Source organism: Sphaeroforma arctica, assembly GCF_001186125.1.
Source record: "Sphaeroforma arctica JP610 unplaced genomic scaffold supercont1.545, whole genome shotgun sequence".
Taxonomy (NCBI): domain Eukaryota; class Ichthyosporea; order Ichthyophonida; genus Sphaeroforma; species Sphaeroforma arctica.
The window spans coordinates 32,676-43,706 of NW_014040013.1; the positions used below are offsets into that span (position 1 = coordinate 32,676).

General features: G+C 45.7%; 3 protein-coding genes across 3 annotated transcripts in view; all 3 read left to right on the forward strand.

Moving 5' to 3' along the window:
• Positions 1–2,261: 2,261 nt before the first annotated feature.
• On the forward strand, positions 2,262–3,047 carry SARC_07131 (hypothetical protein; the record flags this gene model as incomplete). Its single annotated transcript, XM_014298936.1, has 1 exon — positions 2,262–3,047. One exon carries the CDS (start codon positions 2,262–2,264, stop codon positions 3,045–3,047), a length of 786 nt encoding a protein of 261 aa, XP_014154411.1.
• A 565-nt stretch (positions 3,048–3,612) lies between these two features.
• Positions 3,613–3,831, forward strand: SARC_07132 (hypothetical protein; the record flags this gene model as incomplete). The annotated part of the gene is made up of 1 exon (XM_014298937.1): positions 3,613–3,831. One exon carries the CDS (start codon positions 3,613–3,615, stop codon positions 3,829–3,831), a length of 219 nt encoding a protein of 72 aa, XP_014154412.1.
• Positions 3,832–7,145: 3,314 nt separating this feature from the next.
• SARC_07133 (hypothetical protein) overlaps positions 7,146–11,031 on the forward strand; it is a gene marked incomplete at both ends in the record, with an annotated part of 4,880 nt that continues 994 nt past the window's right edge. The window contains 3 exons of the mRNA XM_014298938.1: positions 7,146–7,457; positions 7,783–7,967; positions 9,647–9,791. Coding sequence (XP_014154413.1) covers positions 7,146–7,457; positions 7,783–7,967; positions 9,647–9,791 — 642 coding nt within the window. The remainder of the gene's footprint in view (positions 7,458–7,782; positions 7,968–9,646; positions 9,792–11,031) is intronic.

The window sequence follows — 11,031 nt, forward strand, 5'->3', positions numbered from 1 at the left end:
GGCGTTTGTCTCACTGTTACGTACTACACGCAAGCCCCATTAACCTATGAACAGGTAGATAATGATCTTGTAGGTTAATATATCGATACAACAGACACTTTCGACAGAGGGTTCTCTTGGCTATTGTTCCATGGGCTATTAGTGTTCAAGGCCACGGGAAGATCACATAGTAACTAGCCCCGTTTGCTCTAGTGGTAGAAACAAGCCGTACCGGTAACGTGTGTTATGAGATTTTGACTGTCTCTCGCAGTATATACTGAACTGAGTGGAATGGCAGTTAGTGCGCTAAGCCCATTCTAGTCCGATTCCGACCGGTATTATAGACCTGAAGGGATAATGAATTGTACACAGCCAGGCAGTGTAGCACCTTCCTGGTGGTGGAGTATATTTAAGTAAATCTCGTTTGCAAAACTTAAATCAACTGTCACGCTGATGGGAACCGTTCCAGCAGTAATCACCCCAACACTTCACGCCTGGATCTCTGATCAACTAACCAATCCCCGGGGTACACCACAGAAAACCAAGTGCTTGTTCAAGAGGATAACATAGAACTTTAATTCAAAAGTATAATTTCTAAGCCGTATAATAACAATTTGGTGCCGTGTTTCTGCGCTCCGAGTAAAAAAATTGTGCGGCAACCATTCTATTCATATACAAGCTGGGTAACCCGATAGTGTACTGAAAAACCGTACAGTTACAGAGACATACCCCTGAGCCTGCCAAGGATGCTTCTGCTTCGTTGAGAGGAACCACTTGGCCTTCTGATGAGACCATGATTCCAACTAATTTCCTTCGCACTACCGGCAACGTTACATGATTCATACTGAGGTAGTATCGTATGGGCAGCGAACAACAGCCACAAATATGGGTATATTTTCGTATATATATATATTGCATTCTAATGAAGACTACATATTTTATTTAGAGTATATTAATTTTAGAGGTGACGCGCCAAAAAACAATTCACCAGCAATCTCATAGCTTTAGCCTGCTTCTCTGTTATTTAAAACAAATAATTTGGAATAAAAAGAGGCTATGCTTATAGCCATAACCACTATTTAATAATTTTATTAATTTTTGTTCTTTCAGGTCTCTTCTCTCTTGTAATAGCCACAAGGGTATAGTTCGGTACTATACTAAGGTACCGAACTACAGAGGTCTACCACTTGGGAGGATGGACAAGGAGCTGTCATGGCGATTAGTAAACTAATATAACCCTATTGATGGAGCTGATATGACAGGATAGAGGTGCTTGTGGACGCCAGGGCTTAGCTATGCTGTACAGAGGATTGGATAACTGTTGTAGAGGACAGAGGAGTTACCTATTATGGAAGGTGTCGTGAACAATGGTACCAGCATAGTGAGGATGAAGGAAGAAGTAGCATGGCCTGGGCTCTAGTATTTCTGTGGTTGACGGAGAAAATATACTTATAGGTTGTACAGTAGGGATATCCGAGCATTTGTGCTGGAAGAGCTCGGAGGAATGTCTAATAAACTGCTTGAAACCCTACTGTGTTGATAACTATAATTAGACATACTGTGCTTGACCAGCAGGTAACTACGATATATTTAGGATAGACAGTGCTGATAGACCGGCTTATTTAATTTTGGGCCGATGTGTCAAATCAAAATTTTGATTATGGGTGAATTTTTTAACAACTCCACGTCTAACAAAATTCTAATAGTATTATTGAAGGTGTACGTTCATGTAAGCGTCTCGACGATGACGACCGGACGTTCCTGTTGCCTTGGTTTAGGGCGTGGGATGAATGCAAGACGACCAAGGCGTATTCTCTCTTGCTCAAATCCAAAGAGCAAACTAGCGCTTGCTGCGACCAATGTGTGGTCTTGATGATACGTCTGGTTAGCCCATCAGTGGAGTATAAATTGTGATCTCGGATTAACAATAAGCCTGGAGCAGAACATTATGCGCACATTTGGACCCTGTGCCAACCTGTTTAACCAAGGTAGGAGTGTGGCCGTTCAAGCCTGGGCTGCAGAACTAAAAGATGACACATATGCTCTGCACAAAGAGCGTCAGCGGCTTGCTCAGGAGCTAGCTGAGATCGGCATAAATCGATCGTGCTACAGGAGTCGTTGGACATCATAGAAAGTGAAGAGGGTATTAAGGACAACTCTAATTATCAATATGAGCGTTCAGACAGTGGTATTTCTTCTCGACAGCACTCTTCTGGTGAGTGATCAACAGATGGTACCGGTGATCACCAGGCGACGACGACGGTGCTGTTGATGACGATGCTATGGATGCTGGACTCAGCGAGGCAGCCAAGAAGCGCATTGCGGCATTGAAGGCGGCTATTAAAAAGGCTGAAGACAATGGCAATGTGAATACTCACCGAATTGGGCGAGAGTACGGTTTAGATCAACCGTGCGAACTTCCGTCTGATGAGGAGATCCGCGATAACATAGAGAAGAACCGGCATGTGCTTGGTTTCACTCCGCACAAGTGGCTAGCTCGACTTTTAAGTGAGCCAAGGATGGATCAACCGATCTACATCGATATCCGGTTTTCAAGTGAGCGACTCGCTCGTAGAATTCAAGAGCTCGATCAGTTGGTCCTGTTCTTGTTTTCTATTTGCCTGGAGGGCAATACACGAGCGTTCTTTATTACTATATTTACATCGATTGGCGGTTACGCAGCATTAGCCTCGGTGATTGCGATGCGCTATGAAGGACGCGACAAAAAGCCCAGAACATATATGGATAGAGAGCGTGGACGAGAACATAAAGACCGCGACAAGGATTCTAAGGACTCGTCTTTGCAATCGTATTCTCAGAGATCTGGGGAAGTACTGAACGGGATTGCAATAGTCGGAGGCGGTCCATATAGCGGGATGACAGGTCTCGTTCTCGTGGACACAGGGCTTCTCGTTCGCCTGGGAAGAGGAAAAGTGTCCCTCCATACATCAAGTGTCATCTATGTGGTGGCCCACATTTTCGGGCGGATTGTCCTCAAAATATCAAGAACACGCCCGTGGCAGCAGATCTTAGTCCTGATGCCAGCGCTTCAAGCGCGAATTGACTAGCCGGTGCAGAACCCACTGTAACTGTACAGATTGGGGGGACGCAAGTACAGCTTTTCTTTGACCTCGGTTCGTTCCCGTCCATGCTTCCCCGTTCCGTTGTGGATGCCGAAGGTCTTCAACGGATCCCCATTCCTAGGGAGGTTCTCGAGGCCTACAATGGCTCTTTGAACTTGTCCCCTGAGTTTGGTGTCGAGGCATCAGTTTCTATTTCCGTTTATAATATTCATACTCAGCAGATGAGTCCGTTTGTCTCGGACAAGATCATATTTCATGTCGTAGCGAAGGTTCCGTTGGAGAATAATTCTATCCTAAGTTTCTTCGCTCAGCGCGATAGCTTGCTGGAGACGGTGTGGAATACAGCTGTTATCCCACCCTCATTCTGTCTGACGGTGAAAACAAGACATCGGAGACTAACAACATTCAAATCCTTCCTTTTTAGGAGGAGGACACTCCTGTATCTATGTATGATTTTTCTCACCTGGATAATCTGGCTGCTGGCATTGGGGTTCCGTCTTAAGAGCTGAGCCGGATGAAGGACATGTAGAATCGGAGTGCATATGACAAGATGAAGCCTTATGTGATTTCCAAGGGCTCGGGGTTTTGTATTCCGACTCGAGCTGATGCGATTCCTGCCAGGAGTGCGTTTCGGAACCGGGACTCTACAAAGATTGCCATTGGACAGAGTAAGTGTGCGGCCGAGGTTGATCTAGGCATTCTCCAACGTTGTGAGGATGAAGATGGTTGGCTAGCTCCTATCATCCTAGCTGACAAGGGCAAGGGGTAGACACATCGGTCGGATGACAACTATCGGATGTGTCAAGCCTACCCCAGTGAAGAGGATCTGCGACGCCACATTTGTAACTCGTGGTGTAGCACTATCACTGACAACATTTATGGCTTTAATCAGTGTGCAATAGCTGAGGAGGATCTTCACAAGACGCGGTCCCTGCCAGGTGACGACCAGGTCTACAAAGGTATCGGTGCAGGGTTCGATCTCGCGGTGGTTCCAGCTCAGTATGCACAGAGGAACAAGATAACTTCGGGATGTCGAAGGTATCGTCTCCTTTGTGAAATATGGTGCTACGTGCACGCAGAAATTGGTCGATGAGGCGAGTTCGGAGCCAGTGACCTCTGCTGCAGGTGGAGTGCTACTGCAGCCTCGGGACCAGTTGTCAGTATTAGCTACTGATGGTGCTCCGGGTCGAGCGCAGTTGGGTGTTGATCAGATGTCTTTGGTTGGAGTGCCGTATCGGCGTCGTCCGTTACCGCGGTTAGTGGATGTTCTTACTCACGTTGGTACGTCGCCCGACACACAACGTATGTCACCGGCGGAGCTGGAAGCAGATAGAGTGCATTGGCGGTTGCTTTGACAGTTGTTCAATGCGGCAGCACGTACGGGGCCGAAGTCCAACGCTTTGAAGACGCACATCGCGGTGCCGAAGCGTATTCTGAAGTCGTTCAATAGTCGGCTGTAGTATGATGGATTTCTTACTAATGACGACGAGTGGATGCAAGGCATCGCTAGTATTAGTCTTCACGCCGACAAGGATTGGTGGTCATGCATCATCCCCGGGTTGAGCGCGTCTTTGATGTCGTTGACCAATCAGACCCGTATAGAAGCCAGGTTTGACATCAATTTAGAGTCTTCTCACGAATTGGATATATCTGTATTCGCCAGAGTAGCATGAATAACTGCACGCTTATCCGGACGCGTGTGATGTAGCCATTGGGGGTGCGGTCATGGTGCGCCGTGCGCCTAAAGTGGTTTTGCGGATGGAAGAGACGATTGCAGGATGGAAAACTGAGGTTGATCGCCAGCGGTTGGCTAGGAAGATGCCTACGGAAGCGTTGCGTGCTGGGGCGGTAGCCCAGGATACTTTGGTGACGTATTTGGAAGAGAAGGGTGATCCTTTAACTGAACCATTACTGCGGTGGAAGACTCAATCTACACGAGTGACAAAGGGCCGGGAGCTTTCTGTGGAGTTTATGGATAAACAGTTGGCTATAGCCCCAGCTGTTTGGGATAAAAGACATGGCATAGCTGTGTATGATATGAATTATCTCTTCTGCGTGGTATTTTATTCTTCTAAGCTGCCTCCTTCCATGGGTGACTGCCATGTGTTGGATTTGTAATTGTCGGCTACAGAGTTTGTACTTCATAAGATTGCTTTTATGGCGATGCGCTCCTGGTTGCCCCTGCAGATCCATAGTGATCACAAACCCTTGGAGACATTATTGAAAGGTAAACCGCTTCCTCCTAAAATGTCGAACATTAAAAAACGTCGGGCCTGGCGGGAATTGGAGATCATGAGTTGTGTTGATGCAGAGATTTCCTACATTCCGGGACCGTTCAACGGATTGGAAAATTGTCCTTCACGTCTGCATGCGACTGAGGTGGATCAAGTGTTGTGGCCTGTGGAGCGACGAGTGTCATCTGCCTGGCCGTTGGAGCTGCCGGATCCGAAGGATGCCTTGCTGATGCCTGCAGGTTGTGATGATAGTGATGATGAGGAGAACTTCGCGTTGCCAGTTGCAGAATATGTACCAGCCTCATCGGGGAAGCGTACTCAACGCTTGCACCCAGCCTGGTTTCGACGGGCGATAGATAAATGGCCTGGGGTCATCATTGACCTGTTCGGTGACCGACGGAATGTACATCTACCCTACTATGCTTCTAACGAGCCAGGTGGTGGTACGTGGGGATTGTGATGCATTTACTGCTCCCCTGGATGAGGTTTTCGGATGGGCTTGTCCGCCGTGGGTTTTGGTTCTTTGGTTCCTGAACTATATTCAATCCTTTGTAAAGGCTTCTGCGATTATGGTTGTTCCCGTGTGGTCTGGTGCTACGTGGTTTCCGTTGTATTGTCGGATGTTGGCGGATGTGCCTTTGGTAGTACCGCCATTTCAGGGCACGTATTTAGGTGATAATGGCAAGCTCTTGCCGAAACCGTCTTGATGTTCGCTGATTGGATTGCTCAAGAGTGATCGGGGCTAACCCTTCCAACACCTACCTCGGCTCGTTTGGCGACGATTGGGGTTTGCGGGCGTCCCTATGGAGTGCAAAAATTGTATGGTTCCGTTGTTCCGTGTGTCGTTCGGCCTGGGCTACCTACTGCTGAGGATGCTGAGGTTTCGCGGACGGATGCTGGTGATCAGGTAAGTGCGCTCCCTTCTTCCAAATTTTCTCATGAGAGTGACATTCGGTCACTTCCGTCGTTGGCTCTTCAGGAGGCAGACACGTCTAAGTGTCCGATCGGGACTACAGGAACCCTTGTCGATGCAAGAACTACTTAACCAGGAACAAGTTGCTTTATAGAAGGCGATAGTAGATCGTGATACCAGTTGGCAGGCGAGCCAGCTGGTCGAAGAGGATTCCTTGGCTGCCGAGGAGGTGGATCCGCCGTCGGAGGATCAGCTTTCGCAGTTGCAGTAGGGATGTCCGAGCATTTGTGCTGGAGGAGCTCGGAGGAATGTCTAATACGCTGTTTGAAACCCTACTGTGTTGATAACTACACTCTTGAGATATACATATTGAACAAGAGGAACCATATGCTTCTCAATCACTCAAAGACTATGGAGTTGAGGCCACACCTGGTGGCAGGCTAAAATGTATTTAACGCCAAGTGGACTTGTACTACCCGCGTATTTAATTATTTCGCCTTTTACCCAATAGCAATTCAGATACAAGTCGAAATTCAACAGGAGAATTGTAACATATAATATTTATTGTCGCAATCAATATTTTTTTAAAAGACATAAATACCATTTCTATACTGAATATTTATTTTTAAAAGGCGACTGCCGAGTGCTGACTGGCTATAAAGGGTATAAATAGAAATACGTATGATACGCATGCGCATTACCACAAACGTTGAGTACTCGTCCTAACACATGTCGGGTATCATACACTAGCAAGTTACTTGTGTCCTTTGGATGGCAAAGGCTTCCCATGCAGCACGCAAATAATCACATGCCGTTATATCACCTAACACATACGAGTGGACGCTTCTAATATGGATAGTATTGACCAGCCTATATAAGCGTCGGCTATTAAAGAGCTGCACTCCGAAAAGGGTCACGAATTCGGGCCAGCGCACAATGGGTGGCTCGAGCTCGAACGGACCCGAAGCCAAGATACCGGACCTTTCCACTAGCGTATCATCAGTAACGTCAAGAATCAGCGACATGCTCGATGTGAATGCACATGGTGAAGAGCCAAAGCGTGAGCATACTAACCCACTTGGCTATGTGTGCATTGAATGCGGCGCCCCTGTGAAGTCGATATATAGAGAGTATAGTCGAGGCAATATTAGATTAACCCGATGTGCCGCGTGCGGGAGAATTGCGGACAAGTACTGCGAGCTAGAGGCGCAGTTGATCATCACTGACATGTTGTTACATAAGCCTATGGTGTATCGTCACCTGTTGTATAATCGGTGAGTGTAGCCTGTTTAAGGAGTTCAGTGGAGGTATGGTTGCAAGGGATCATCACTGACATGTTACATAAGGCTATGGTGTATCGTCACCTGTTGTATAATCTGTGAGTGTATCCTGTTTAAGGACTTCAGTGGAGGTATGGTTGCGTTGGGATCATCACTGACATGTTGTTGATGGTTGCAATGGGATCATCACTGACATGTTGTTACATAAGCCTATGGTGTATCGTCACCTGTTGTATAATCTGTGAGTGTATCCTGTTTAAAGGACTTTAGTGGAGGTATGGTTGCAATGACAGGCTTCTGCGGGTAGCTTTGGCTCTACCACATCCATGTTAAGACCCGAGTTCCCTGGGTCCCGTAAAGCCACTCAGCTGATCTGTGAGATATATATGTCTGTTAGAGACAAGTGTGCACAGGCCTATAGTACACCGGTCTTCGTAGTGTCACGGGTGAGTGAAGTGTACCTGAGGATGTCAGTGGAGTGTGTGCATACTACTGTGTAGGCTGCCTGTCGTAATCTTTCAACTATAAGACAACCACAACCTGCACCACAGTGCGATGTCTCTATAAAAGGCCTCCACCGTATCTCGAAAGGGGCCACTCGTTCGCTTGTCATAGACACTGCTGCGTGTGTTGTCTTGTTGTATGGCGGAGGGATGCATGCACTGACCACTGTAGGTAAACCCCTGAAATACACACACGTAAGTGCAAAGTGTTGTTGTAAAGGGTACCTGACATCCTGACAGGGGCCTAAGGCAATGCTCCCTTAAGTGTAAGATGGGGTGTACATAGGAATTAAGCGGCTCGAATACGATTACAAATACGACCTCACGAGCGAGCAAGATTATGTGATAGGCACGCAAGCACATCTGAAATAGTGTCTACATATACAAAGCGTTATCATATGGCGTATATCCATGTGCGTGTAGCAAGCATATGTTCGATATATATATATATATATATACATGGAAGTGTGATATATATTAGATTGCCATAGGACCCTCATATTAGTACATATCTATGGCTGTGTCGCTTCACCGGTAGTTTAAAGCGTGGATGCCTGTTTTGAGTTGATTAGCTAATACAGATTCCTCATTAGCTATTACATAACCGCTATCGTTAGGGAGAACACATGTGCAACTACATCTGCGTACAACCATTTGTTTTTGTTCAGACAAATAGCCGGGCCTTAGCCAAATGTTTCAAATAGGAGATAGTAAGCTCGTTGAGGCGACATAGCTCTACCTTACCATTACCTACTAGAACCTATATGAGATAAGCGCGAATGTTCCATTTGAACGTACTTCATCATTCCCAATTGACGTTTCAAACGTATATACACCTTCTAAAGTACCTTTTGGTTTCAAACGTATATGCACCTTCTAAAGTACCTTTTGGTCTTAAACGTATATACACTTTCTAAAGTACCTTTTGGTTCCAAACATATATGCACCTTCTAAAGTACCTTTTGGTTTCAAACGTATATGCACCTTCTAAGGACCTTTTGGGGGCTATGGTTATTGGTATTATCCCTGCAAATGGATGCTCCTCTCCTCTCAGCTGTGTACTTTGGGATTGCTGCTAGCGTTCTGCGTTCATACTACTTGTTGTTCCAATCAATGGTCTGGGGCTGTCAGATGTCCTGAGATGGCTATTCGACCATCGCTGTAAAGGTTTTTGCTGAGTGTTCGCGAATTTGGCGCCACAAGATAAAGCTTACCATTGAGTGATATATACACTCCGTTGAACAGGGTGGCTCTGATTCACATCCGCAGTAGGTTGTAGCGTGATCCATGCCATTATACACACATGTGTATGATAGGGTGATCCAAGCCATTATACACACATGTGTATGATAGGTTGATCCATGTTATTATACACACATGTGTATGATAGGGTGATCCATACCATTATACATACATGTGTATGATAGGGTGATCCATGCTATTATACACACATGTGTATGTGGTACATTCATCTCTATTGAGTGAAGGAGTGCTACCACAAAGCATTCTCTATTGTACAAGTCTCTTCAGATCCTGCAAAGCCTTATTTGGTTCAACTATTCCCAATCCGTTACAGCCATTTCTTACCCCAACGCATTCGCTACGTCTGTGAGGCTGCATTGAATCCTCATTCCGTTTCTTTCGCGCAACACAGTTACGGCAAGGAAGCCGACAAGTGGATGTGGAAGCTCATGCTGCTGATCTTGTTATGCGATGCCTATTTGCGTTGTAACGTGGTGTTCGGGCAGGAAGTACAGAGCGACATACACCCAGCCGTACTAGCGTTGCTTTTCTTTCTGGTCAGTTGAATGTTTGAGTGTTGTTGTTTGGTTCTTTCTTGTGAGTTGATTGTTTGAGTGTTGTTGTTTGGTTCTTTCTGGTCAGTTGATTGTTGGAGTGTTGTTGTTTGGTTCCTTCTGACGAGTTGATTGTTTGAGTGTTGTTGTTTGTTCTTTCTGGTGAGTTGATTGTTTGAGTGTTGTTGTTTGGTTCTTTCTGGCCAGTTGATTGTTTGAGTGTTGTTGTTTGGTTCCTACTGATGAGTTGATTGTTTGAGTGTTGTTGATTGGTTCTTTTCTGGTCAGTTGATTGTTTGAGTTTGGTTGTTCGGTTCTTTCTGGGAAGTTGATTAATTGAGTGTGGTTGTTTAGTTCTTCCTTGTACAGAGTGACGTACAAAGATATTCAGCCGTAATGGCGTTGCTGTTGTTTCTGTTCGGTTTGTTGTTTGCGTTTGGTTTTTGGGCTCTTACTAGTGAGTCTGTTACTAATCTGAGATTGGGGTGTTCTGGTGAGTGGTCTATGTATAGCCGTTCATAGTGAGATCGCCCCACAATTGATTTGCGATACCACATCGTTTACAAGTTTATCGTGTATATTGGCAGCCTCTGCCGGGCAGACATGAAGTTTTCTATACACAAATTGCTTCCCCTGACGCGTATGTATCAAACATGTGCTAGTGGACCAACATACGTACGTTTTTCACTTGCGGGTGGATTTCTTAGGGGCGAATCACACACTTGTTCGATTCGCCGATACACATCCTATATAACTTCAGTATGTGGTGCCTTGTACAACAATCGAGGCAGGTATGAGTGGGCAAATTAGCAGTAATCCTGAGCAATGCTCGGCTCACCATACGCGAGTAGCTGACCGGGTTTGCTCAAGTAATATCACATGGCTGTGTACATCCACGCGCTGTCTCTGGCCACCACATCTGATGAATATAGTATAGTCCGCTGGTTACGTACCAGAACTAACCTCGCACGCATATGTTATAATCCCATCTCATCTCGCAATAGAGGTGAGAGTGAGAGTATGTTCTCCCCGACCGCAACCCGTGCATTTGGCCGCACCTGTTGTGGTCTGTTTATAAGCACGCACACACGAAATCACACACACACACGGACACACACACACACACATACACACACACACATATATATAAATATATATAAATATATATATATATATATATATATATATATATATATATATATATATATATATATATACGTATATAGTATATATATATATATAT